Below are 26,834 nucleotides of genomic sequence, written 5' to 3'. Positions count from 1 at the left end.
TGTTCTTTCTTTTAGATTCAGAGAGATGCAGCTACGATCATGCAGCCCTACTTCACGTCCAACGGCTTGGTCACCAAGGCCCTGGAGCACGCCTTCAAGCTGGAGCACATCATGGACCTGACACGGCTGCGCTGCCTGGGCTCCCTCTTCTCCATGCTGCACCAGGCCTGCCGCAACGTGGCTCAGTACAACGCCAACCACCCCGATTTCCCCATGCAGATTGAGCAGCTGGAGCGCTACATTCAGGTCAGCTGTGCTCCTGGCAACTCGGCGCCAGAGAGCCTCCAAGACATTGTGTCCCATTGAGGATGTTGTTTCCTGGGTAAAGGTCAAACGCTCATGGGGAGGGAGGGCCTAAGAGAGTCACAGGGTATCCACCGTCCAAGGAGGCTTCAGACCTAACCCTGCCATCACTGTCCTTCATTTGGTTCAGATTTCATCAAAATTCAATGTAACTTTTCCGTAGCGCTACCTGGTGTATGCCATCCTCTGGTCCTTATCTGGAGACAGCCGGCTGAAAATGAGAGCAGAGCTGGGCGAGTACATCAGGCGGATCACCACCGTGCCACTGCCCACCGCTCCCAACATCCCCATCATCGACTACGAGGTGAGCATGCTTCCTTCCGGAATGACTGGCTTGTCTGGAGCAGCAGCCGGTCCTGAACTCTGCGTTACCTTGTAGTGTCTGGTTTTACAAGACAGCAGGAAGCGTGGATGAGCTTGTCCTGTCCGTAGTTTGGAGATGTAAACTGTGTTCACACTAGGTGGTCCTGGAAGACAGGAGGACAACAGCAAGGAGTAACTTAGCCCATCTTGTCTGCAGGTGTCCATCAGTGGAGAGTGGTCACCATGGCAGGCCAAGGTGCCTCAGATTGAAGTGGAGACTCACAAGGTCGCAGCCCCAGATGTCGTCGTGCCAACCCTAGACACAGTCCGCCATGAGGCGCTATTATACACTTGGCTGGCTGAACACAAACCCCTGGTCTTATGCGGCCCTCCTGGGTCTGGCAAGACCATGACACTCTTCAGTGCCCTCCGGGCCTTGCCTGACATGGAGGTAAAACCAGGAGATAGTTTGAACAAGAGCTTTTGGGAGTGAAATGTGGGCTTGGTTGCTGAAGCTCATTTTGTGTTTACTTACCAAAGGTTGTGGGCCTAAACTTCTCAAGTGCCACTACTCCAGAGCTGTTGCTGAAGACGTTTGACCACTACTGCGAATACAGGCGTACCCCCAACGGCGTTGTCTTAGCTCCTGTTCAGCTTGGAAAGTGGCTGGTCTTGTTCTGTGATGAAATCAACTTGCCAGATATGGATAAGTACGGTACACAGAGAGTCATCTCCTTCATCAGACAGGTGTGTGCCAGGGCCCCTCCTCACCACACTGGTCATCCACAGCTTGCCAACTGCTAACACAGTCTTTTCCTTCAGATGGTGGAGCATGGCGGCTTCTATCGTACCTCAGACCAAACGTGGGTGAAGCTAGAGAGAATCCAGTTTGTTGGGGCTTGCAATCCGCCCACCGACCCTGGGAGAAAGCCTCTCTCACACAGGTAAGCAGCTCCGTGGACTTCTGCCCACTGTGTCACGTGTGTGTGTGCCTGTGTGTGTGTGTGTGTCTCTTTCACACACGCATGCACACACGGTACCTATGAGTGTTGTGAAGACAGCACAGCAGCAATCTGATTGGATTACAGAGGTAGCAAAAATAGAGAAGATGGACTGGCCGGGTGCTTCGTGAGTAAAGGAGCTTCCCGCCAACCCTGACGGCCCGAGTTCAGTTCCTGGGACTCAAAGCGTAGTCGTCCTCTGACATGCATGTGTACGTGAACATATGTGTGTCCCCCACTAATTAGTTGAAACGTGGTTTAGGAGATGATTCCTCCTGGGTTAATTGTCCTGTTCTATAACCAAGAAGATGGTTAAAACTAAAACTGTTAGCAGCTGGGCACAGTGGTAATGTGCTATAATCCTAGCCTTTAGAGGCTGGGCCATCTGAGCTCAAAGTCAGCCATCTCAGCGTGTTTTATAAAAAGCAAAGCATGAAGCCACAGGCGGTGCTCCAGTACCTGACATCAGCAGATGGGTGCTGGGTTCAGTCCCTACACTACCGCAGAAAATAACAAAGAGCAGGAAGGAAAGGGACATTGACTTGATATTCCGGAATAATGAAGTAGTCACACACGGCTACAAGGCCAGAGTGGGGCTAGAATAAGCCTGAAGTCTTGGCTTGGTTAATCCAATGTTGTGTTCATCCCATGCTTAGGTCAGAACCCACCCCAGCAGTGTGGGAGGTTAGCTTTGACATAGTCCAGTTGAGTGGATTTGCTGAGGTACTAAGCTCTCTGCTGTCCTGGTGCAGGTTCTTGCGCCACGTGCCTGTTGTATACGTGGATTACCCAGGACCAGCCTCCCTGACACAAATCTATGGCACCTTCAACCGCGCCATGCTGAGGCTCATTCCCTCACTCCGTACCTATGCAGAACCCCTCACTGCCGCCATGGTGGAGTTCTATACCATGTCACAGGTACGTGCTGGCTCTGCTCTTTAGAACTACTCTCCTTCACAGGAGAGAAACACATTGCTGAGCGACTGGGATCCAGTTGGTCTGGTGGCAGGAGGGTTGCAAGCCCATCATTTGATATTCTTTGGGCGTTTAAGGATCATGTTAGGTGGTCATGAAATAATTCAGCTGGTGCTTGCCACCAAGCCTGATAGATCCCAGAAACCTACGTGCTACATGTCAAAGGAAAGAACCAACTCATTCAAGTTGCCCTCTGATAGATACACACACGCACACGCATGCACACATACACAGAGAGACAGACAGACAGACAGACAAGTTAATGCCTTCTGAGTGTTGCTATTAAATGTTTTTAATATTATTAAATTGTTAAATATTATTATAAAATTTATATTATTAATATATTATTAAATTATTAAATATAATATATTATTAAATAAAATATTGTTAAATTAGTAAATAAAATGTTAAATTATTAAATGCTTTTTTGTTTTTTTCTTTTATGTTTTCTTTTTATTTTTTAAAGATTTATGTATTTATTGTATGTAGGTACACTGTAACTGTCTGAAGACACTCCTACAAAGGGAGTCAGATCTCATTACTGATGGTTGTGAGCCACCGTGTGGTTGCTGGGATTTGAACTCAGGACCTTCAGAAGAGCAGTCAGTGCTCTTAACCACTGAGCCATCTCTCCAGCCCCTCTGTTTTGTTTTTCAAGACGGGGTTTCACCATATAGCCTTGTGTCTCCTAGGTCTGTCTCTCCAACTCTAGAGTTGTGCCTGGGATCAGAGGTGTGCGCCCCCACACCCCCATGCATCTGTCTCATGGATCCCAGGCTGACTTGGAACTCATTCCTTAGCAAAGGATCACCCTGAGCTCTGGCTCCCGCAGGGTGTGCACCACACCTGGCCCTAGATGCTTGTCTTGATGAAAAGTGAGAGGGTGGGATGCAATCTCACTTTGTGGCACCGTGCTTTGTTGGGGTTTGTCAGAGGGGAAGGCTGTCTTTGTCCTCTGATCTTTATGGGAATTTATTCGTGTTATCAAATCTCTGGGACGGAACCCAGGTGCTCTGACACCCCAGACAAGTGCTCTAGCAAAAACGGCCTAGTTGTTTCAACCTGAATACTGCTTACTGTTCATTCTGGAATACTTCAGGTCTTTTTACTACAGAAATGTTTATAGCATTTTACCATGTAGCATCTTCTCCCATCGTCAGACATTTACATAAGTGTGTGCTTTTCCTGCAGGAGAGATTTACTCAGGACACACAGCCACACTATATCTACTCTCCCCGTGAGATGACTCGGTGGGTGAGAGGGATCTTTGAAGCACTGAGACCCCTGGAGACATTGCCTGTTGAAGGTCTCATTCGAATTTGGGCACATGAAGCCCTCCGTCTCTTCCAAGACAGGTAAGGAAAGCCAAGGGTTCTCTGATTACATTCTGTCATTGCATTCTTGAATCCTGTCAGCTTCTGTGCAAGGCTGGCCCACCCATGCAGGAATCAGGCAGTGGACAGAGTGGAGGCAGCTGATGTGGATCACAGCCAACCCCACCCAGTTCTGATTTCCTGGGATTTTTCAGTGGCTGCTGCTGCTGCTGCTGCTGCTGCTGCTGCTGCTGCGGTGTGATTAAGCAGTGCGTTTTTAAACCGACAGCAGCACCCCCACCCATCCACAGTGGTGGGCGTGGGGGGCTTTACACGGGGTGGCCCACAGTGTGCCACTCCTTCCTTTCACTCCCTGTCTCAGCCTGTCGTCTAAGCTGACTTGCTCTGCTGACACCACTGTAAGTGACAGTGCCATGCATGCCGTGCAGCGGTGGGGCCGAGTGCTGTGCATGCTGTGCAGCGGCCATCCTCTGGTTAGAGTCTCAATGGCAGCGTGTTGCTTCTCTTTCAGGGTGTCTGGAAATTACTCAGACTTTTATTATCTGAACTTTTCAAAAAAATGCTATCTTTATAGTTTAGTCTCTATTTTATTTTTTTATTTTATTTTTTTAAGATCTTTTATTTAGAGTACACAGTCACTCTCTTCAGGCACACCAGAAGAGAGCATCAGATCCCATTACAGATGGTTGTGAGCCAACATGTGGTTGCTGTGAATTGAACTTACGACTTTTGGAAGAGCAGTCAGTGCTCTTTAGAATAAAAAAAAAATTTTTTTCTTTTTTTGGTTTTTTTTTTGTTTGTTTGTTTTTTTGTTTTTTTTCGAGACAGGGTTTCTCTGTATAGCCCTGGCTGTCCTGGAACTCACTTGGTAGACCAGGCTGGCCTCGAACTCAGAAATCCGCCTGCCTCTGCCTCCCAGAGTGCTGGGATTACAGGCGTGCGCCACCACTGCCCAGCTAGAATAAAAATTTTTAGTTATATTTTAGACTGATTTCTATGTTTATAAGATTAGATTTCTAAACAGCAGTACTCTTTTTGTTTGAGACAGGATCCCATTATGTAGCTCTGACCATTGAGACTCAATATGTAGACCAGGCTGGCCCTGAACTCAGAGAGTCTCCTGCCTCTGCCTCTTGAATGTCCCTGTTGAAAGCATTTGCTACCACGCTCCCCTTACTTGCTGCTTTTATTATCTATGTGTATGAGAGTCTTTGAGTGCAGTCCTCAGGCAGAGGGCCTCATCGTAGGTTCTGCAAGGCTGAGTTTCAGGAAGTTGTTGAAAAGGGGCGGGGAGGGGGGGGGAAGCCACACGGAACTGGCGCAGGCCTGCCTGTCATCCTAGGCAGCATAGTGAGTGGGAAACCAGCTGGCTGCAGGAGACTCTGTCTTTAAAAAAACCCAAGGAGCCATCAAAATGAGGGACACACATGTGTAGCCTGCATCTTATCAGCTGTTGTTCACAAAGGGCCGCTGTCATCATGTGAACTGTCTTCTTTGTTGCTGACAACAAAATTGTAATTATTACAGGGTACCACAGAGAAAATTTTATTTAGATTAAAACCAGAAGTAATTGTGCATATAAATTCTGTTTTGGAAGCTTAGCATGATTATATTTACCTATAAAATACTAGTACTTGGAAAAATGGGGCAGGATTTTGAATTCGATACAAAACTGGCTATAGCCTGAGACTGCCTAGAAATGTGTGTTCCTGCATGTACACATACAGACCTCCACATGCACACGTGCATGTACACAAACAGACCTCCACATGCACATGTGTATGCGCGCGAACACACAGACCTTTGCAAATATACAGACCCTCCACATGTAGATGCACACACCCACATGTACACACACACACCCCACATGCACACACACACAGGCGTGCATTGCAAGCTCTATATCTGCTTCACAAAGCATCCCCACACTCTGGACAGACAGTAACTCTTGTTGGGTCTGCTGACTTTGCAGTATTCCCTTCACAGCACTCTGTAGGCTCCCGTATGTAGATGGAGCATTGTTCTTCTTCGTAGCAAATATAAAAAACAGATTGAAGCTGGGCTTGATGGTTTACAGCCGACATATGAGCCACACAGGAGGCTGTGGGAATTAGTTGAGTCTGGTAGTTTAAGGTGAGCCAGGGCAACATAGTAGAGGTTGTAAAAAGGAACCAAATTTTATCACTTTGTTCCTTAAATCAGGCATGTGGGGTGGGGGCTAGCTCAGCAGTTATGAGCACTGACTGCTCTTCCAGAGGTTCTGAGTTCAAATCCCAACAACCACATGGTGGCTCACAACCATCTGTAATAGGATCTGATGCCCTCTTCCAGTGTGTCTGAAGACCGAAATGGTGTCCTCACATACATAAAATAAATAAATGATTCTTTTTTTCAAAGAAGCCAGTCATGTGTAATGTCAGGTGCCAAGGGTCCTGTATTTAGCATCAAATGTCAGATAGCTTAAGCCTCAGCCCCCATCCCTGCCATGGTGTTGCTGTCCCAGGCCTCGGTGACTCTGATACTGTGCTGCTTTCCTCCCTACAGGCTTGTGGAGGATGAGGAGCGCCGCTGGACTGACGAAAACATTGACATGGTGGCTTTGAAGCATTTCCCTAACATAGACAAGGAGAAAGCCATGAGCCGACCTATCCTGTACAGCAACTGGCTGTCAAAGGTAAGCTGTTCTTGAGGGGCTCTCCCGGTCCTGCCCTAATGCTTAAAGTTGTCCTCCAGTCTGGAGCTAAGCTCCTGTCCTGCATGTCTGGGGCTGTGCTTTCAGCAGAGGCCCTCAGCCCCCGGAGACGCCTCGCTGGCTGACTCCCACTGTATTCTTCTGTGTGTGATGACCCACAGCAGGAGCAGTGGTCTCTAGCAGCTGCAGATGGTCTCCTGTGTGACATGGGCTTCAGTCCTCAGCACACTACAAATGGAGTGGTTGTGGGCAATTTGTATGAAAGCGTCATACTGACAAATGGGAAGTGGTGGTGACATGCACAGCTGTGAGTTGTCCTCCTATGACGAGAAGGGCGATTCCCGTTAGTGTTGGTGCATATTTCATGCACAGATCACAACTGACAAGTTGAGTCTGAACTTCTTGTGGGAGGCCACAATCTAATAGCAAAGAGAAGACAGGAAATGTCACAGTCTGGGGGTCTGACAGGCGGACTGTGCAGTAGGTTTGAAGAGAGTCGAAGCTGGGCTGGGCTTGTAGCTCAGTGGTAAAGTGCTTGCCTACTGCAGCCCGCCCAGAGTTCCATACCCAAAAACAGAAGTCCTGAACAGTCTGTGGTCCAGTTGCTTAGGAGGCAACGGCATGGTGGCCACCTGAGCCCAGGGATGAGTCCCCTCCCCAAAGGAGAAGGCATAACTGAGTGAAGCGGAGGCTAAGGCAGAGGCGGCAGAGTGGGCTCAGTGTCACCGACTGTCTGGGTTCTATACTGCATCCCTTCTGATCATTTTCAGGGAACCACAGTGTTTTTTCTTCTTACCCTTTACAGTAGTGGTTCTCAACCCTCTTTACGCTGCAGCTCCTAAATACAGTCCTGTGCTTTAGTGACCCAACTATAAAATTATTTTCATTGCTAATCCATAACTGTCATTTTGCTATTATTATGAATCAATGTAAATTTCTGATACACAGGATGATCTCAGGTGACCCCTGTGAAAGAGTCATTTGATGCCTCCCAAAATGGGAGGTAAGGCCTGATGTACAGGGTCTTCTGAAGAACAAGTGGTCTTACCACTTTATCTCCCCTGACTAGTTGTAGGTGTGATATGAGCTCTGGGCGGACTGCACGCGTCCTGGGTAGTCGTTCATATTGCAGCGTCACTGTCCTGCTAGGCTCTCCTATGTTCACTCACAGATGTGCCTTCCAGCTCTGTCATCCTCTGCCGACTGTGCTCTGGTTTCTGTCCTGATGATAGTAGTACAGGCTCGAATGCCTGGTTCTTTTTCATGAATATCTACTCTTTAAATAGTTAGAATTGGCTTCGCAGCTTCCCCCAAAAGCACCATAGGCCATCTTTGAGCTTTTGATTAGAGCACACTGAGTCAGGGTTGGATGAGCTGACCAGTATGATGTCTACTCCCCCCATGCCCCAAGATGGGGCTTGTCTGGGCAGCCCTAGCTGTCCTAGAACTCCCTCCGTAGATCAGCCTGGTTTCGAACTCAGAGATCTACCTGCTTTAGCCTCCCAATGGAATCAAGGGTGTGCGCACCACTACCCAGCTGGGTGTGTGCTTTCTATAGAGAGATCTACAGAGGGGCCTGAGCATGTGAACATTTGGAAATGTCCAACTACTGTCCTGCTGCTGCACTTTTTCAGCAGTCTACAGCTCGGTGACCTCTTCTGATTGTGTGTGCTGCCTTTTTTGCCTCCAAATAGGATTATATCCCAGTTGACCAAGAAGAGCTAAGGGATTATGTCAAGGCTAGGCTGAAGGTCTTCTATGAAGAAGAACTAGATGTCCCCTTGGTCTTGTTCAATGAAGTACTGGACCATGTGCTCCGGATCGACAGGTAGGCTTTTGTTGTCATTGATGAGTTCTCTTGGGCATGTGCAGGTTCACGGTGACCTTGTGCTGTCTTTCCCACACCTCCACCTCAGCCTCCCTGCCAAGCATCTTCCCTTATCTCTCAGGCCAACCTCATTGTCCTAAACTTTGAGTGCAACAAGAACCTTTTCCTCCCCTACCTCTGTAGGCGTGCCACCAGCTAGCATCCTTCACCGTCCAGCTAGAACTGAGCTCATCTCTCCTGTCATTGGGGTCTAGAGAGCAGGGCTGTGTCCTCCTGGTCTTTGTCCACTACCCATGGCACGCAGCAGCTGCTCACCAAATTCCAGTTGAGACACAGTGAAAATGTTGTAGACACCACCCTAGAAAAGCCCATGGGTGCACATTGGAAGTGAGGCCTACAGGCCTGGAAATTTATCACCTCTCGTGTTTCAGAATATTCCGACAACCTCAAGGCCATTTGCTTCTGATTGGTGTTAGTGGAGCTGGAAAAACCACCCTGTCTCGGTTTGTCGCCTGGATGAATGGTTTGAGTGTGTACCAGATTAAGGTGGGTCTGTTAGGTGGCCTCTTAGTCCCGGAGGCGGCGGTCTGGATTCTACATGCAGCTGTTGAATAAGAAAAGTGGTAGGTAACTCGTGGCTGGTTCTGTAGGTCCACCGGAAGTATACTGGGGAAGACTTTGATGAAGATCTTAGGACAGTGCTGAGACGTTCTGGCTGTAAAAATGAGAAGATCGCATTCATCATGGATGAGTCCAATGTCTTAGACTCTGGATTTCTGGAACGGATGAATACCCTTCTGGCCAACGGCGAAGTAAGAGAACGTGTGTGTGTGTGTGTGTGTGTGTGTGTGTGTGTGTGTGTGTTTTGCGATTTGTCACACGGCTCCTCGTCATGAGGGGAGAAAGCTACAGTGAGGCTGTCCATCCCCAGGTTCCCGGGCTCTTTGAAGGGGATGAGTACGCCACGCTGATGACGCAGTGCAAAGAGGGGGCCCAGAAGGAAGGCCTCATGCTGGACTCGCACGAGGAGCTCTATAAGTGGTTCACCAGCCAGGTGATCCGCAACCTGCATGTGGTCTTCACCATGAACCCGTCCTCAGAGGGGCTCAAGGACAGGGCGGCCACCTCACCAGCCCTTTTCAACAGGTAATACTGCTCTTTGCTGACTCCAGGTCTGAGGACTGGACTCCAGCCAAAGGTCACCCACTATTAGGAGCATATTTTTGAGATGTGGGCATCTTTTTCAGGTGTGTGCTGAACTGGTTTGGTGACTGGTCCACTGAAGCACTGTATCAAGTCGGCAAAGAATTCACCAGTAAAATGGACCTGGAGAAGCCAAACTATATAGTGCCTGACTACATGCCAGTCGTGTATGACAAACTGCCCCAGCCCCCAACGCACCGGGAAGCCATTGTGAACAGCTGTGTGTTTGTTCATCAGACTCTTCACCAGGTGTGTGCAGTTTGGGGAGCAACACTGCCCGTAGTGCTGAGTGGGTTAAGATTAGTCCTTGGGAGCCTCCCATTCGACCCTGTACCATCACGACAAAACAGATAGTCCTCCGCACCTCTTCTTGACACCCATTCTTGTCAGCAGTCTTTTCTTTCCTTCACACTACCTTCTCTACCCAGGCTTGTTCCTGCCAGAGCAGAAGGCACTCCGTCTCCTTAACTGGTCAGGTGGGGACCAGTGAGATGGCTCAGTGGGTAAAGGTGGCAGGAGAGGACCTGGCTGCTGACAGTTGTCCTCTGACCTTCTCACACAAACATGGCACACATGCCCGTACATACATAGATGCTATGTGCACACACTGATAAGTTAAATGCCTGTGTGGGCCTCGGCACTGCCGCTGTAGTACAGAGCCCCTGGATCTGTGTAGGAACACAGGAGCAGCCGGTGCAGCGAACCTTCACCGTGCACTGCACAGGGTAGTGGTAGGCTGGACCTGCTGATCTATGTAGGAACACAGGAGCAGCCGGTGCAGCGAACCTTCACCGTGCACTGCACGGGGTAGTGGTAGGCTGGGCCTGCTGACTTTAGTGGTCAGCACTCACTTCAGGAGCTTGTCACATGTCTGTTGAGAAAGCTTTATGAAACCCACACAGAGCCTGGTGATGGTGGCGCGCGCCTTTAATCCCAGTACTTGGGAGGCAGAGGCAGGTGGATTTCTGAGTTCGAAGCCAGCCTGGTCTACAGAGTGAGTTCCAGGATAGCCAGGGCTATACTGAGAAACTCTGTCTCGAAAAAAAACAAAGAAAAACAAAACAAAACAAACAAAAACCCCACTCAGCTGAGTGTAGCCTGTCACCTAGTATTCCCACAGCCATCCCAGTTGTCCTGTTTCTGATATTTTCCATCCAGCCAGTAACCAAAGCTAAGCTGTCTAGCACATAAAACATGTTCTTAAAGCTGAGCATGCAGCTCATGACTTTAATCCCAGCACTTGGCAGGCAGAAGCAAGTAGATCTGAGTTCAAGGCCAGCCTGGTCCACAGCAAGCTCCAGGATAGCCAGGGCTACACAGAGAAACCCTGTCTCAGGAAGAGGTGTTCTTGTTTTGGTGTTTGCTGAGGAGAAGCAGACGGAGTGTAGACTACTTTGGTGAACATGCTCACAGTCTAACACTCACCTAAGACACTAAACAGGGTTAGTATTCAAGATGGCTTAGTCATTAAGAGCACTAGCTGCTCTTCCAGAGGACAGGGATTCTAGTCCCAGCACCTACACAGCAGCTCACGACACTGTAACTCCAGACAGGGTACCCAACACCCCCTTTTGGCCTCCTTGGGTTCCTGGCAGTTCACATGGTGCACAGGCACACATGTAAGCAAAACACCCATTCATGTTTTTCAAATTAAAACAAGCAAACAAAAAAAACCCCAGAATAATGTGTATTCATTCCATCCTGTTACATAGGAAGGCCCTATCTCAAACAGGCAGAGAGCAAACATGGCCAACACTGACAGTCAGTTTCTCACAAAGCTTTTCATGGACAGCATGAAGCCCAGTATGGTGGCCGCACCTGTGACCCCTGTGCTTGAGAGAGGGAGCAAGAGGACTGGGAGGAGCTACATAGTTAGCTTCGTAGTTAGAGGATACATAACTGGCTACATAGTTAGAGGTCGCCCTGCAGTGAGGTGGGGCTGCAGGAAACCCTATCTCAAGAAAACAAAAAACAAAACCAAAAACCTTCTCCAGGATGGGCTGCCACTCATCAGGATTTAAGCACTTAATTCTTGTTAGCTGAGGCTGGCACGAGTGTTGTGACTCATGAGGGCCAGGCCCACGCCCCTGTCACTGCAGTCCGTGGTTAAGAGTTGACCTTTTTTCTCTAAAAGGCTAATGCACGCCTGGCCAAGCGAGGCGGCAGAACGATGGCCATCACGCCTCGGCACTACCTGGACTTCATCAACCACTACGCCAACCTCTTCCACGAGAAGCGTAGCGAGCTGGAGGAGCAGCAGATGCACCTCAACGTTGGGCTCCGGAAAATCAAGGAGACCGTGGACCAGGTAGAGCAGGAGCGGCAGCCCCACTCAGGACGCGCACGCGCGCGCACGCGCACACACACACACACCAGGACCTGCTGCCTGTCTGAGTGCGGTCTTGTTCCTTAGGTGGAGGAGCTGCGCCGAGACCTGAGGATCAAGAGTCAAGAGCTGGAGGTGAAGAACGCGGCGGCCAATGACAAGCTGAAGAAAATGGTGAAAGACCAGCAGGAGGCTGAGAAGAAGAAGGTGTGTGTGTCCCTCCTTCCCCCGAACTCTAACTGCTGGCTGGCATGTGCAGTCTCTGATGCCAGGAGGAAGTTTGGCTCAACACTCAAGTCTAGCGGGATGGCGGGCGCATGTTGGCAGATGCAAAGAGCTGTTAACGGCTGGCTCAGCCAGCTCAGCAGGCTTTAGCCATAAGCACCTAAGCCGTGCTTGCTTTGTAGGTCATGAGCCAAGAAATTCAGGAGCAGCTGCACAAGCAGCAAGAAGTGATCGCAGACAAGCAGATGAGTGTCAAGGAGGACCTCGATAAGGTGGAGCCTGCTGTCATCGAGGCCCAGAACGGTATGGAACTGTCACTCAACACGCTGTGGCAGAGTTGTGCTTGGGCGTCCTGTGAGGAGGCCCTGTGGTGTACATTTCTGGAAGTGTTGAAAGCACACATTTGAGCCTTTTTTAAGTACTTCAGCCCGTCTCCTTTTCTTAGATCTCACATGATACCATCTGGATTAAAAAATAAGAGAAAACTAGTAAAAACATGTCTTGATTAGCCTTACGCCACAAGCCTGTGATCACAAGTATTAGTGATGCCAAGGCAGGAAAGTATTGAGACTCACTCTCAAAAAAAAAAGGTAAAAAGAATGGAGGCTGGAGAGAGAGATGGCTGGGCAGCGAAGAGCTCTGGCTGCTTTCACAGAGGACCCAGGTTCAGTTCCCAGCTCCCACTGGGCAGTTCTTAACTACCTGTAACTTGAGTTGGCCGTGGTTCCTCTCTGGCCCCTCAGGCACTGCAAACACATGGTACACATACATACTTGCAGGCAAAATACACTCTGTGCTGCACACCTTTAATCCCAGCACTGAGTGTGAGGCCAGCCTAGTCCACTAATAAAACCTTGTCTATAAATAATTTTTTTAAATACTATCTTATGTATATGAGTACACTGTAACTATCTTCAGACACCACAGAAGAGGGCATCAGATCCCATTACAGATGTTTGTGAGCCACCATTGGTTGCTGGGAATTGAACTCAGGACCTTCGGGAGAGCAGTCAGTCAGTGAGTGCTCCTAACCGCTGAGCCATCTCTCCAGCCCCTAAAATTTTTTTTAAACAAGATAAAAACAGGCTATGATGTTGAGGGCTGCTCATTCTCTCGCTCAATTGCTCGCTCACTGACTCACCTAGCTGGCTCGAGCCTCTGGGCTTCTTTCTTAGCACTTACGAAAAGGTTACTGCTGCTGCTTTGTGTTGTGGGCCTTTTGGTGGTAAAAGTGGTATCGTTTTCCCTGGAGAGTATGAATATGGTCGCTCTGCCTCCCAGCTGGCCTTGGAGCCGGGGTCCTCCTTCCTCAGCTCCCCGGGTGCTGGGGTTATAGTCCTGTACCGCGTTTTCAGTACTTTGGTCCTTCCTGGCTTGCATTCTTGAGGAAGTGTCATTGTGTCAGTGATGTGAGTATGCTGACCATGGCCAGAGGTAACTAGCGTGATGGTCATTATCTGCTTTCTCTGTCCCTGAAAGGTCTGCAGAGTGCTGTGGCATAGTGCCATGTGGGCTTGTGGCCCTCCATGCAGATGGGCATAGAGGGGAAGCTTGCTGTTGAGTAATTAACAGTATTCTACTACAAACTTGAGTCAAAAAAGGCTGCATTTCAGTTTTTAAAGGTATTGGCTTCTGTTTAGAACAGCTGTAGATTGGAACAAGTTAGTGAGGCTTGCGCAGGCCTCAGCCTGTCTGTGGCTTGGGGTTGCTATCTGCCTCAGAAAGCAAAAATGGAGGTTTTATCTTCTAGGAGAGCAAGTCATCTTCTCTGAAAAGTTTTCCTCTCCTATATATGTTAAAAGAGAAAATAGCCTGGTGTTGTGGCTCGGCCTTTAATCCCAGCACTTGGGATCTCTGTCTTAGTACAGCCTGGTCTACAGAGTGAGTTCCAGGACAGCCAGGGCTATACAGAGAAACCCTGTCTCGAAAAACCTAAATATGCCCTGTGTTTTCCAAGGAACAGCTTGCTTTTAGGCTAAGTGTGGTGAGAGATGCTGTTTGAGGGAGGCTTGACCCTTCTCCGGCCTCTCTCTGAGTGGAGGGGAGGCCTTGGTGGTAACACTTGGTCCTCACTTGGATGCTGTCTGTCTCCCTCCCCCGCCCCGCCCCTGCTGAGCAGCTGTGAAGTCCATCAAGAAGCAGCACCTGGTGGAGGTGAGGTCTATGGCCAACCCTCCCGCCGCCGTGAAGCTGGCTCTGGAGTCCATCTGCCTGCTGCTGGGTGAGAGCACTACGGACTGGAAGCAGATCCGCTCCATCATCATGAGAGAGAACTTCATCCCCACCATCGTCAACTTCTCAGCCGAGGAGATCAGGTGAGGCCGGCGCTGACTGAGGGGAAGGTTTGTCACACCTGGGAGGTGTCCTGTTTTCTGGGGCAGATGGCATTTTCCAGAGGCTGTTTGCTGTACTCTGCCATGTCTTCTACCAGAAGGGACTGTGGGTCACACTCATCCCACAGGTGCCTTTTGAAAATGCCTGAGAGAGAATCCAGCATTCCCTTGCATGGTTTTGATAGCACTTCTGCCAGTTGTCAGTTCCAGCCCCCCACCCCCCAGCTGTGCGTGTTTGCCACGGCAGAGCACAGCTCTTCCATCTGTTGCACCAGGACTGGCTGGAGTTGTAGTGAGGAGGGCAGAGCCAGTCTGCCTGTCCTCGTCAGCCCTGTGAGTTCCCCTGAAACAGGGCGCAACAGCAGCAGCAGCATCGAATGTGCTGGCCTTTACATCTGTCTTGCATGAAAACGCATTTTTATTCTGTGCATGCTTAGAAATAATTTCCTCTCTCAGTGATGCCATACGCGAGAAGATGAAGAAAAACTACATGTCCAACCCCAGTTATAACTACGAGATCGTCAACCGGGCTTCCCTGGCTTGTGGCCCTATGGTGAAGTGGGCGATTGCACAGGTAGGTCCCTAGGCTGGCGTTGCAGGTGGGAGGGACACGGCTCCTATCACTTGGTTTCCATTTGCTCAGTGTTGCTGCTGTGGTGATTTTCTGGTTTTTCATTTACCATGTGTCTTCAAAGTTCAAGGGCAATTTTTTTCCCATTTTTTAAGATAGGGTATCCCTGTGTGTGTACCACCCCGTCTGTCCCCTCCCCCCAAGTGCTGGGATTAAAGTCATATGCTGCCACCACCTGACTTGAAGGGCAGTTTTATTACAAGTTTAAAGGAAAAACATTGTACAGATTAGGTGAGGTCTCTGGGTGCCAGGAGGAAAAGATAACGTCACGGTGTTTAAGTTAGGTGTGGACTGGACAAGGAGATCTTAGAGAGGGGAAAGCTTCCCAAAACAGAAGTGGGCTGGTGGCTGAGAAGAGTCCAAGAAGCCAGTGCGCATGTTAGGGAGGGAAGTGGTAGCACATGGGCTGTCGGCCCACAGCCTGTTCTGCCTTTACAAGGTTCGGAGGACCCAACTCTGGTGAGCCTGACAGGCACTGCGGCTGCTCCCCTTCTTGCTAGCCATACAGTTTGGGTTTGGGTTTAATTAGTTTGTGTATTTTGCTTTTAAGGTTCATTTTCATTATTTTTCTTACCATGTCTGCATGTGTCGTTGGTGTGTGAGTGCAAGTAATAACTAAGTTGTCCAGAAAGGGCTCAGATTTCCTGAAGCTGGAGGCGCAGGAAGTTGGGAACTTTCTGAAGCAAGTGCTTGGAAACACCTCACCTGCTCATAACTGCTGAGCCATCTCTCTCTCTGATTGGGTTTGGGGGAGTCTACTTTATAACTGAGGCTACTGCAGCCTCCCGCATGCCAGGGTCACAGCACAAGCCACCGTCCTGGCTTACTTATCCTTGGCTACACTAAGGAATGGGTCTGTCATTGTGGCATGTCATACATTCGTGTCACCCTGAACTGCTCCTGTCACTTAGCATTACATCCTGTGCTTGGCCCTTCGCAGCTCAATTACGCAGACATGCTAAAGCGAGTGGAGCCCCTGAGGAACGAGCTGCAGAAGCTGGAAGACGATGCCAAGGACAACCAGCAGAAAGCCAACGAGGTGGAGCAGATGATCCGAGACCTGGAAGCCAGCATTGCCCGCTACAAGGAGGAGTATGCGGTCCTCATCTCAGAGGCCCAGGCCATCAAAGCAGACCTGGCCGCTGTCGAAGCGAAGGTAAGCCTTCCCGCCACCCGTAGTCACCTGGACGTCCTCATGGCTTCCCTGGGGGAAGCCAAGATTAACAGCGTTATTGCCTCACACATCCTTGGGAGGCAGTGAACTTGTGTGTGCCTGTGTCTGTCTGGGTTGCAGTCCTGAGTATGCAGTAAGTTTGCCTACTTGTACTCACTCGCCAGCCTGTCTCCTGTTCCTCTCCTCAGGCAGATCTCTCAGGATGAACGTTAGTCCTCTGCCCTTGGCTTGTGCTCCAAAGAGACCCCAGCACTGTGACATCCAGTGTCTGTGACAGTCTCATCTCTCAGGGCTCTGGACGGTCTGAGTGCTCTTAGTCCTCCCCAGCCCAGCACACAATGGAGATCCTTTTTTCTCAGTCATTCAAGGGTCACGTCTGTGCGTGCAGGCCACAGGTGTGGAAACCAGAGAACCTTCTGTAAAGTTGGCTCTCCCCTCCCTGTGAGTCTCAGGGATGGACCGAGGTCATCAGGCTTGAGGGCATCTCAGTGACCCAAGGGATGAATTCCTTTGAGAATTCAGTGTGGTCCTAAACACGTCATTTGATTTTTTTTTTCCTCCCTCAGGTAAACCGGAGCACTGCACTTCTAAAGAGTTTATCTGCTGAAAGGGAACGCTGGGAAAAGACAAGTGAAACTTTCAAAAACCAGATGTCTACCATTGCTGGGGACTGCCTCCTGTCTGCAGCCTTCATTGCGTACGCTGGTTACTTTGACCAGCAGATGCGCCAGAACTTGTTCACCACCTGGTCTCACCACCTACAGCAAGCCAACATCCAGGTAACAGGCCCTCAAAGAGATGAGTCAGCCTGTGGGCACACACGAGCGCTGGCACACTCTGACAGTCTCGGTGGCACTGTCCCAGGAGAGATAACCAGCCTCCCCTTTTAGTTCCGCACAGACATCGCAAGGACGGAGTACCTCTCCAATGCTGACGAGCGCCTCCGCTGGCAAGCCAGCTCCCTACCTGCCGACGACCTGTGCACAGAAAATGCCATCATGCTAAAGCGCTTCAACAGGTACATGTTTTTAGGCCAAAGGTACAGCTAGAGACTGGTGTGTCCTGTTTAATTGTATTCACACAGCTTGCTTGAGAGATGGAAGGAAAAGTGGTTGTGGGGAGTCAGTGCTAAGAGTTCAGCGTTCACATCTTTATGAGTTCTGCTTCCCAGTCTTTCAGGGAAATAACTTGATTTAGGAACCATCTGTTTAGAAATCTGTCAGTGTGTAGAGAGACATGGCCTGTGTGGAGTGAAGGTTTCTTCCCATCGGTCAGGAGAGAGAGACTGCCTTTCCTAATGGAACTCTCACCTAACCACATGTCTGCCACTTTACCCTCAGGTACCCACTGATCATCGACCCCTCTGGACAGGCCACAGAATTCATCATGAATGAATATAAAGACCGGAAGATCACAAGGACCAGCTTCTTAGATGATGCCTTCCGGAAGAATCTGGAGAGTGCTCTGAGATTTGGCAATCCCCTTCTTGTCCAGGTTTGTGTCTGGGTTTGAATTTGTCACTCCTCCTAGGCACATCTGTGGGTGATGGTGGAGTAAATGTGAATTACATAGCATAAGCACAAGCACCAGCAGGATTTGAACTTTGTATTTGAATCGGGTTTGATATAAAGCTTTGAGATTATGTTTCAGAAATACAAGTCTCCAGCCGGGCATAGTGGTGGTGCACACCTTTAATCCCAGCTCTCAGGAGGCAGATGCAGGAAGACCTCTTAAGTTTAAGGCCAGGCTGGTCTACACAGAGTGCTTCAGAATAGCTATAACAAGATCCTGTCTCAGAACCAATGACCAGACAGTGGTAATGCACACCTTTAGGGAGGCAGAAATAGGTACATCTCTGAGTTCAAGACCATCCTGGTCTACAGAGCAAGTTCCAGGCCAGCCATGGCTACACAGAGAAACCTGTCTTGGAAAACCTGAAAGCGTGGGCGTGGATCTGAGGTGTTGAGAGTGGTTGATAAGCCCTGCGAGTGGTGTGTCTCTGAACTGGGTGGTACCGGCCCAGATAGGACACTGATGGCTGCCTTCTCTGTGTGCATGCGTAGGACGTGGAGAGCTATGACCCGGTCCTGAATCCAGTCCTGAACCGTGAAGTTCGGCGAACAGGAGGGAGAGTGCTGATTACCCTTGGTGATCAAGACATAGACCTGTCACCATCCTTTGTCATCTTTCTGTCTACTCGAGACCCAACTGTAAGCAGTGGGACCCTTCCATAGGTCACCATGATGCTGGTAAGTTTGGAGCTGAGAGCCCACCAGTCTGTCTTGTGTTCTTCAGGTGGAGTTCCCACCAGATCTCTGCTCCCGCGTGACCTTCGTGAACTTCACAGTTACCCGCAGCAGTTTGCAGAGCCAGTGTCTCAATGAAGTGCTTAAAGCAGAAAGGCCGGACGTGGATGAGAAGCGCTCCGACCTCCTCAAGCTGCAAGGTGTGCTTCCGGTCCTCGGCGTCCAGTGGGGCAGGTGGCAGGCTGAGCTCCAAAGGGCGAGTGAGGGCCACGCTGCTCCTCCTCCTCGGTGGCACAATTCTGTCATTTCACAGGGGAATTCCAGCTCCGTTTACGGCAGCTCGAAAAGTCCCTGCTCCAAGCTCTGAACGAGGTAAAAGGCCGCATTCTGGATGACGACACCATCATTACAACCCTGGAGAATCTGAAGAGGGAAGCCGCCGAGGTCACCAGAAAGGTGGAGGAGACGGACATTGTCATGCAGGAGGTGGAGACTGTGTCCCAGCAGTACCTGCCGCTGTCCACTGCCTGCAGCAGCATCTACTTCACTATGGAGTCCCTGAAGCAGGTAAGGCCTCCACGCCGCTCTGGCTCTCCCCGCTGTGGCTGTGGCTGTGGCTGAGGTGTGCCAGCTCTGACGGTCACATGGCTTCCTCCCAGGTCCACTTCCTGTATCAGTACTCTCTGCAGTTCTTCCTCGACATCTACCACAACGTGCTGTACGAGAACCCCAACCTGAAGGGTGCCACCGATCACACACAGCGCCTGTCCGTCATAACCAAGGACCTCTTCCAGGTAGCGAGCAGAGCGTGCATCTGTCTGCTGCAGGCATGGAAGTCTGGCCTCCAGAACACCAACCTCCCCTGTCGCTCCCCAGGTGGCCTTTAACCGAGTGGCTCGAGGCATGCTGCACCAGGACCACATCACCTTCGCCATGCTCCTGGCGAGGATCAAGCTGAAAGGCACCATGGGGTGAGGCCAGCTGCTCGGTGCTGACGTGCTCTGCAGGCTGCCCTCCGTGCATTCTGCCTTCCTTCCCTCAGCTTTGAATCACAACTGTTGCCTTAGTTGCTGTGTAAAGATACCTGCCTGACCTGTCGCCCATTTCCAGGGAGCCCACCTATGATGCAGAGTTCCAGCACTTCCTCAGAGGGAAGGAGATTGTGCTGAGTGCTGGCTCCACCCCCAAAATCCAGGGCCTGACTGTGGAGCAGGCAGAAGCTGTCGTGAGGCTGAGCTGTCTGCCTGCCTTTAAAGATCTAATTGCCAAGGTTCAGGCAGATGAGGTAATTGTCCTTTCAGCTGTTCCCACTTTCAGCTGTTCCCAATGAGGCCTGTCAGTGAGCAGCTTGCCACATGTATGACTGTGCACCTGCGTCCCAGCTGGTAGCACCCGCCCATAAAGGTCTGTTCATCCAACAGAGGCGGGCCCTACGCTGCATGCCCAGGCCCACACAGATTAGTCCTGTACCATGGTGACACTTAACCTATTTTCTCTACAGCAGTTTGGCATTTGGCTGGATAGCAGTTCACCGGAGCAGACAGTGCCGTACCTCTGGAGCGAGGAAACCCCTTCAAGTGAGTCAAAGCCAGGCCCCGTGTCCTCTCTCTGGGCCTTAATATTAAGTTGGCTGTGTTGTTCCTCAAAAGAAAAGGGCACTGCCTTCCCTAGAGAAGCACTTCAGCAGCAGGCTTGTTAGAGAGCCTGTCTGGATGTCGGTAACCCTGAATCCCGGCTACTCAGGAGGGAGGTAGGAGGGCTGACAGTTTAAGGCCAGCCTAGGCTAGACAATGAGTTCTTGCCTCAAAACAACAAAATCACCATTTTAGGAAACCATTTAGGGAGATGGCTCCTGAGTCAGCCGAGAGGATGATCAGATTTCTGATTCTCCTCATCACCACTGACCATCTGAGGCTGCAGCAGGCTAGGGACATAAATCAACGATAGAATACTTACCTAGCAGGCACAAGGGGTTCAGTCATCTCATCTCAGGGACCCAGTGGGCAGAGGACACTTCTGCACTTGGCTGGCATGTAACCAACAGGTATTTGTAGTGTGGGTTCAGGATCAATGGATAGGACCAGCAAGATGGTTCTGTGGGTAAAGACTCTAGGTCCATCCCTGACCCCGGTGCTAAGAGAACCAACCCTACTAGCTGTCCTGACCTCCATATTCCTGTACACTACAGTCCACAAATGGTAACCACACATACAAAATAAAAATTTCCCCCCAGGGCAGCCAGTATACCTCCAATCCATATAGAGACCTTAAAGCGGATGGTGGTGACGCACATCTGTAATCCTAGCACTCTAGAAGGCAGAGGCAGATGAATTTCTGAGTTCGAGGCCAGCCTGGTCTACAGAGTGAGTTCCAGGACAGCCAGGGCTATACAGAGAAACCCTGTCTTGGAAAAAAAAACAAATCTGAAAAAAAGAAGAGATATAAATATAGAGAGAGACCTTATCTCAAAAAAGGTTTATTTAGGCCAGGCAGTGGTGGCGCCCGCCTGTAATCCCAGCACTCTGGGAGGCAGAGTGGGACATAAATCAAGGATAGAATACTTACCTAGCAGGCACAAGGGGTTCAGTCATCTCATCTCAGGGACCCAGTGGGCAGATTTCTGAGTTCCAGGCCAGCCTGGTCTACAGAGTGAGTTCCAGGGCAGCCAGGGCTACACAGAGAAACCCTGTCTCGAAAAAACCAAACCCAAAAAGCAAAAAAAAGGTTTATTTAGTTTTGCTAAGCATGCTAGCACATGCCTTTAATGCCAGCTCTGAGGAGGCAGAGGTATGTCAGTCTCAACATTTAAGCCTAAATTAGTGTGACTTCAATGCTGCCCAGGGCCACATAGTGATATTCTGTCTCAGATAAACAGAGGGGGTCCTGGGAAAGTGCTTAGTGGGTAAAAGTGCTTGCCTCCCTAGACACATAAACTGATTGGATCCCCAAAACCTACACACACAGTAGTGCAACCCATGAGGAAATGTCAGGCAGACAGGATAGCTCACAGGCTGGCTATCCCTGCTCACACAGGGGTAAAGAGATAGCCTGTTGGGGGCGCACGCCTGTAATCCCAGCACCATGGAAGGATCGGAGTCCAAGGTTAGCCTGAGAATAGTCATGGAAAGGGCAGTACCATCACTGCCCCACACCCAGCTGGAAGATCTGTCGCCAGATATCTAACATAACCGTGGAACAAAGACAGATGCTCCCTGGGTCCAAGAGACCCAGTAAGCCGGGGACCTAGCTGGATCTCCAGTGCTTCGTGCCTGGCTGAGCTGGTCCTCTGGGGGAGATGCCAGCACCTTCCCCTCCCTTGCCACGCCTCGTTTCAGCACCCATTGGGCAGGCCATCCACCGCCTACTCCTGATTCAAGCCTTCCGCCCCGACCGCCTGCTGGCCATGGCGCACATGTTTGTTTCCACAAACCTCGGAGAGTCCTTCATGTCCATCATGGAGCAGCCGCTTGACCTCACCCACATTGTGGGCACAGAGGTAACGCCCTAGTGCCCCGCTTCAGTGCAGTCTTCCCAAGGCCAGCACTCCCCTCACTCAGGCTTGCTCCTGACAGGCTATCTTACAGCTGGTCAGCTCAGATCTGCCGTGTCATTGACAGGTGAAGCCAAACACACCTGTGCTGATGTGCTCTGTGCCTGGGTATGACGCCAGTGGACATGTCGAGGACCTCGCAGCAGAGCAGAACACGCAGATCACGTCTATTGCCATCGGTAAGGATGTGTACTGGATGCATGGACATGGGGCGGCCTAGGGGCAGACAGCTGCCGCCTCGGTTCACACTCCGCTCCCTTGTCTCAGGCTCAGCAGAAGGCTTTAACCAAGCAGATAAGGCGATCAACACCGCTGTGAAGTCAGGCAGGTGGGTGCAGTTGCTTTGTCCTAAAGCCTGTGTCCCCAGGGTTCCAGTGAGAGTCATTGAGTCATTGCCTTGGTGTGTGCAGGTGGGTGATGCTGAAGAACGTGCACCTGGCGCCAGGGTGGCTGATGCAGCTGGAGAAGAAGCTGCACTCGCTGCAGCCACACGCCTGCTTCCGACTCTTCCTCACCATGGAGATCAACCCCAAGGTGAGCAGGGGGGAGCCTCTGGGGTGAGTGTGTGCACATCAGCAGGCCTGTATCCGAACCTGTGGGCCAGCTGGGTGTGGTCACGTCTGCAACCTCAGGATGATTGCTGCAAGCTTGAGGTCGCCGCACCTGTCCCTCCAAGATGAAAAGCAGATATCACAGAGGTCTTCTCCCTCAGGTGCCCGTGAACCTGCTCCGTGCCGGTCGGATCTTTGTGTTTGAGCCTCCGCCTGGCGTGAAGGCCAACATGCTGAGGACCTTTAGCAGCATCCCTGTCTCCAGGATATGCAAGGTAGAGAGTGCTCTCTGAACACATCTGTGCACAAACCCAAGACCTGGGGCCTGCCTTTGCACAGCTGGGAGGGCACAGGAGTGAGGAGTGTCCCCAAGTGAGCAGGTGCACCCCGCAGAGCTGTGACCCTCAGTCCACTCCAGCGTGCGTAGCACACAGCACGCACTGTGCCTGGGTCGTGGGAGGACAGGGCACTTACAGCTCTTTAGGTTTTCAGTTCTATTTTGTTTGGTGCTGAAATCCACATTTTAAGAAAGCCTATCTCCTAGAAGCCTGTCTAAATTCAAGGGCCGTTCTGCTGATCCTGATCTTGAGAAAGCTGGGTACTTGAGTCAGCCATATTGCTTGATTCTAGTGCTGCTTCTGTGCTGCTGGTCAGATGGCTGAAGTGTGGCTTGTTCTGCAAATCTTTGCTTCTGAAATAGGGTCTAGTTTCCTTAGACAAACACATGCTGTCTGAAGAATCTGTCTGTGGTCGTTTTCTTCATCTAGTCTCCAAATGAGCGTGCCCGCCTGTATTTCCTGCTGGCTTGGTTCCATGCCATCATCCAAGAGCGCCTGCGCTATGCTCCACTGGGGTGGTCAAAGAAATACGAATTTGGAGAATCTGACCTGCGATCGGCTTGTGACACAGTGGACACATGGCTGGATGACACAGCCAAGGCAAGTTAGACGACAGCACACCAAAGACACCAGTGCACTTAGGAAACACACATCACACATCCTGTGACTGGGAGACAGTGGGTCTGAACTCAAGGGAGTGCCAATGCTTTGTAGCAGCCAGAACTTGGCAGTGCAGCACAAAGCTGGCCTCTCCAGTGTACACATGTAACCCAGCCTCTGTCCTCCCAGGGCCGGCAGAACATCTCACCAGATAAGATCCCGTGGTCTGCCCTGAAGACCTTGATGGCACAGTCCATCTATGGTGGACGGGTGGACAATGAGTTCGACCAGCGTCTGCTCAACACCTTCCTGGAGCGCCTGTTTACCACCCGCAGTTTCGATAGTGAATTCAAGCTGGCATGCAAGGTTGACGGGCACAAGGACATCCAGATGCCTGACGGTATCAGGTGCGACTGCCTGTGGGACCAAGGCCATGCTTGGGTAGGATAAGGGAGTGTTTGGAGCCCCCATCTGCCCGACTCAGATTCCAAATGTCCTTCCTGCTTTCTCAGGCGAGAGGAGTTCGTGCAGTGGGTGGAGCTGCTGCCAGACGCCCAGACGCCCTCATGGTTGGGCCTACCCAACAATGCTGAAAGGGTCCTGCTTACCACCCAAGGTGGGTAGGGAGTGTCCTCACCCCTGGAGCTCTGCCACCCTGAGCCTGCTGAGGGCTTATTCACAGGAGTCCTGAAACGAAGCTTTGAAGGCTAGCTTTAGTTCAAGCGTTGGAAGCACTAATAGCTTGGTGGTGTGCAGGCCTGTGCCCTAGCCTGGAGGCAGAGGCAGGAAAACCATGGCGTTCAACATCTGGTCTACACAGCATGCATTAGGCTACATGAGGCTGTGCCTCGAACACAGCACACCTTGTATTGAGTCAGTTTTTGTCTTCTCACAGCAATGGGGGTAGAATTCAGAGCCTAACACAGGCTAGCCAGAGCTCTGAGCTCTGAGCCCTGCATGCTCCACAACCGTAGAGTCAGGCTTCAGGACTCATACCTGTGATACCAGCACCCACAGGGTAGAGGCAAGAGGGTTGAGAGTTCTAGGCTAACACAGGTGACACGGGACCCTCTTTAAAAACAGCAGAGGAGATGACTCGGCAGCAGCAACACAGTACCAACCTGTTTCCCTGTCCTTGCCCTTCTATGGGCTGATCTTACGGAAATAGGTAAGGGCTAGAGCAGGCTTTCAAAAGTAGGTGAAGCGAGATGAAATGTTCCCAGCTGCCTCTCCTGTGGAGAACACTCTTGAGAGCTTTCCTGTTGTCTGGGAGGAGGTGACCTTCGTGAGAAGGTGGGGATGTCCACAGACAGTGGGAAGTGAGCTGCTGTCACTTTATTTAGTATAAGAATGGGTGTTTGAGGCACACAGGCTGTCCTGTTTGATTCTCGGTGCTGGTGTCACTTGCCCCAGCACTGCCCTAAGTCCTGAATTCCATCAACACTCTCAAGAACCAGGGTCAGTGTCCAACTGCCCCACCTTTCTACAACCCAGAAAGTCTGGCCATCAGGCTCCAAGTGTGAGGGACAGGACAGGCACCAGTGTGCTTTTACTAACAGCTGGACATGGCATCTGTGTGACCAGAGTTCAGAGGACTCCCAGCAGCCATCAGACACCCCCGGCAGGTTCTGCATTCAGATTGAGTGAGGCTTCTGAGGCCCACGGCTGTGTGGACGGGCTGCGAACAGCCTCACAGTGCATGGCCAGGCCCCTGGTTCTGGTTTTGTCTTTTGGCTTTTTGGATTTGGTTTTTTTGATACAGGGTTTCTCTGTGTAGCCCTGGCTGTCCTGGAATTCACTCTCTAGACCAGGCTGGCCCCGAACTCAGAAATCGGCCTGCCTCTGCCTCCCAGAGTGCTGGGATTACAGGTGTGCGCCACCACCGCCTGGCTTCTGGTTTTGTCTTAATTGCCTGTGATAGACTTGGGCCAGTTCTTTTCTGCTTTAGATTGTGTCTGGCACCGAGTGCAGCCTGCAGGCTGCTGTGGTGAGCTAACGGTCAGGCAGCTTTACATTGAAGTGGTCTTCCTCCTTCCCTCCCTCCCTCCCCACCGGGACTGGCCTAGGTGTGGACATGATCAGCAAGATGCTGAAGATGCAGATGCTGGAGGATGAGGATGACCTGGCCTACGCAGAGACGGAGAAGAAGACAAGGACGGACTCCACCTCCGACGGCCGTCCAGCCTGGATGAGAACGCTGCACACCACGGCGTCCAACTGGCTGCACCTCATCCCACAGACACTGAGCCCACTGAAGCGCACCGTGGAGAACATCAAGGTAGCTAGGCTGGGGTCGGCGTGCTGATCCCCAGGCTTGACCAAGAATGACTGCAACTTTTAATGACACTGTTAAAACTGTGATCTGAGAGCTAGGGCAGAGGGAGGTAGTTTTCTTATCTGGCCAGGGCCACAGTGCACTCTAGCAGCTCCCAAAAGGTCTGGTCAAAAGCTCTGGGGATGCTTCTGGGTGTTCCTTGCCTCTGCACAGCTCCCTGTCCTTAGCCCTCTTCTCTTCGGTTTTAGGATCCTTTGTTTAGGTTCTTTGAGAGAGAAGTGAAGATGGGGGCCAAGTTACTCCAGGATGTGCGCCAAGACCTCGCTGATGTCGTCCAAGTGTGCGAGGGGAAGAAGAAGCAGACGAACTACCTGCGCACGCTCATCAACGAGCTGGTGAAAGGTGCTGGGAGCGGGTGTCGCTGGGAGCATGAAGCCCTGGTCACACCCATGTGCAGGCCCCTGCAGGGCCCAAGCCACCCGTGTCTCTTTCAGGCTTCCTCAGTAATGGGTCTTAGAAATGCCCGTAGTTTTCCCTAGGTTTTCCTCAAGCTCCTGTGATCCTTGGGGTTAGTGCAGTCAAGAGGACAGAGGGGTGAGATGGGCTCCCAGGCCCAAGACACACTGTGTGCTGGCAGCAGCGAGCCTGTGCGCACGCACCCACCCCATACTCCTGAGACAGAACACTAGGCGCAGCCAGGAAAGGCGGCTGCTGTGCGGTGCTGAGGCCTGGCTCTCTTCCGTGCTGTAGGGATCTTGCCTCGGAGCTGGTCCCACTACACAGTGCCTGCAGGCATGACGGTGATCCAGTGGGTGTCAGATTTCAGCGAGAGGATCAAACAGCTGCAGAACATCTCCCAAGCGGCCGCGTCTGGTGGTGCCAAGGAACTGAAGGTGGGTGTGCATGGCCCAGGTTGGGGTCAGGGATGGCACCGGGTGTCCTGGGC

At 51.1% G+C, this 26,834-nt stretch overlaps 1 protein-coding gene across 1 annotated transcript in view; it reads left to right on the top strand.

Annotated features, from left to right (window-relative positions):
• Dync1h1 (dynein cytoplasmic 1 heavy chain 1) overlaps positions 1 to 26,834 on the top strand; it is a 67,337-nt gene that overhangs the window by 39,494 nt on the left and 1,009 nt on the right. Inside the window, exons 36-75 of the mRNA XM_052185016.1 lie at positions 16 to 246; positions 467 to 607; positions 824 to 1,057; positions 1,147 to 1,353; positions 1,429 to 1,550; positions 2,360 to 2,525; positions 3,774 to 3,937; positions 6,461 to 6,590; positions 8,303 to 8,436; positions 8,868 to 8,982; positions 9,087 to 9,248; positions 9,368 to 9,582; positions 9,684 to 9,888; positions 11,774 to 11,947; positions 12,053 to 12,172; positions 12,373 to 12,493; positions 14,310 to 14,505; positions 14,980 to 15,097; positions 16,095 to 16,310; positions 16,895 to 17,107; positions 17,219 to 17,346; positions 17,669 to 17,822; positions 18,392 to 18,538; positions 18,624 to 18,774; positions 18,888 to 19,141; positions 19,234 to 19,368; positions 19,451 to 19,545; positions 19,685 to 19,859; positions 20,076 to 20,151; positions 21,910 to 22,070; positions 22,192 to 22,303; positions 22,392 to 22,452; positions 22,535 to 22,658; positions 22,837 to 22,950; positions 23,443 to 23,613; positions 23,803 to 24,020; positions 24,126 to 24,229; positions 25,680 to 25,891; positions 26,137 to 26,290; positions 26,639 to 26,781. Of these exons, the coding sequence (XP_052040976.1) occupies positions 16 to 246; positions 467 to 607; positions 824 to 1,057; positions 1,147 to 1,353; positions 1,429 to 1,550; positions 2,360 to 2,525; positions 3,774 to 3,937; positions 6,461 to 6,590; positions 8,303 to 8,436; positions 8,868 to 8,982; positions 9,087 to 9,248; positions 9,368 to 9,582; positions 9,684 to 9,888; positions 11,774 to 11,947; positions 12,053 to 12,172; positions 12,373 to 12,493; positions 14,310 to 14,505; positions 14,980 to 15,097; positions 16,095 to 16,310; positions 16,895 to 17,107; positions 17,219 to 17,346; positions 17,669 to 17,822; positions 18,392 to 18,538; positions 18,624 to 18,774; positions 18,888 to 19,141; positions 19,234 to 19,368; positions 19,451 to 19,545; positions 19,685 to 19,859; positions 20,076 to 20,151; positions 21,910 to 22,070; positions 22,192 to 22,303; positions 22,392 to 22,452; positions 22,535 to 22,658; positions 22,837 to 22,950; positions 23,443 to 23,613; positions 23,803 to 24,020; positions 24,126 to 24,229; positions 25,680 to 25,891; positions 26,137 to 26,290; positions 26,639 to 26,781 (6,273 nt within the window). The remainder of the gene's footprint in view (positions 1 to 15; positions 247 to 466; positions 608 to 823; positions 1,058 to 1,146; positions 1,354 to 1,428; positions 1,551 to 2,359; positions 2,526 to 3,773; positions 3,938 to 6,460; positions 6,591 to 8,302; positions 8,437 to 8,867; positions 8,983 to 9,086; positions 9,249 to 9,367; positions 9,583 to 9,683; positions 9,889 to 11,773; positions 11,948 to 12,052; positions 12,173 to 12,372; positions 12,494 to 14,309; positions 14,506 to 14,979; positions 15,098 to 16,094; positions 16,311 to 16,894; positions 17,108 to 17,218; positions 17,347 to 17,668; positions 17,823 to 18,391; positions 18,539 to 18,623; positions 18,775 to 18,887; positions 19,142 to 19,233; positions 19,369 to 19,450; positions 19,546 to 19,684; positions 19,860 to 20,075; positions 20,152 to 21,909; positions 22,071 to 22,191; positions 22,304 to 22,391; positions 22,453 to 22,534; positions 22,659 to 22,836; positions 22,951 to 23,442; positions 23,614 to 23,802; positions 24,021 to 24,125; positions 24,230 to 25,679; positions 25,892 to 26,136; positions 26,291 to 26,638; positions 26,782 to 26,834) is intronic.

The sequence above is a fragment of the Apodemus sylvaticus genome, chromosome 6, assembly GCF_947179515.1.
Source record: "Apodemus sylvaticus chromosome 6, mApoSyl1.1, whole genome shotgun sequence".
NCBI classification, from domain to species: domain Eukaryota; kingdom Metazoa; phylum Chordata; class Mammalia; order Rodentia; family Muridae; genus Apodemus; species Apodemus sylvaticus.
This window is presented reverse-complemented; position numbering and strand designations above follow the sequence as displayed.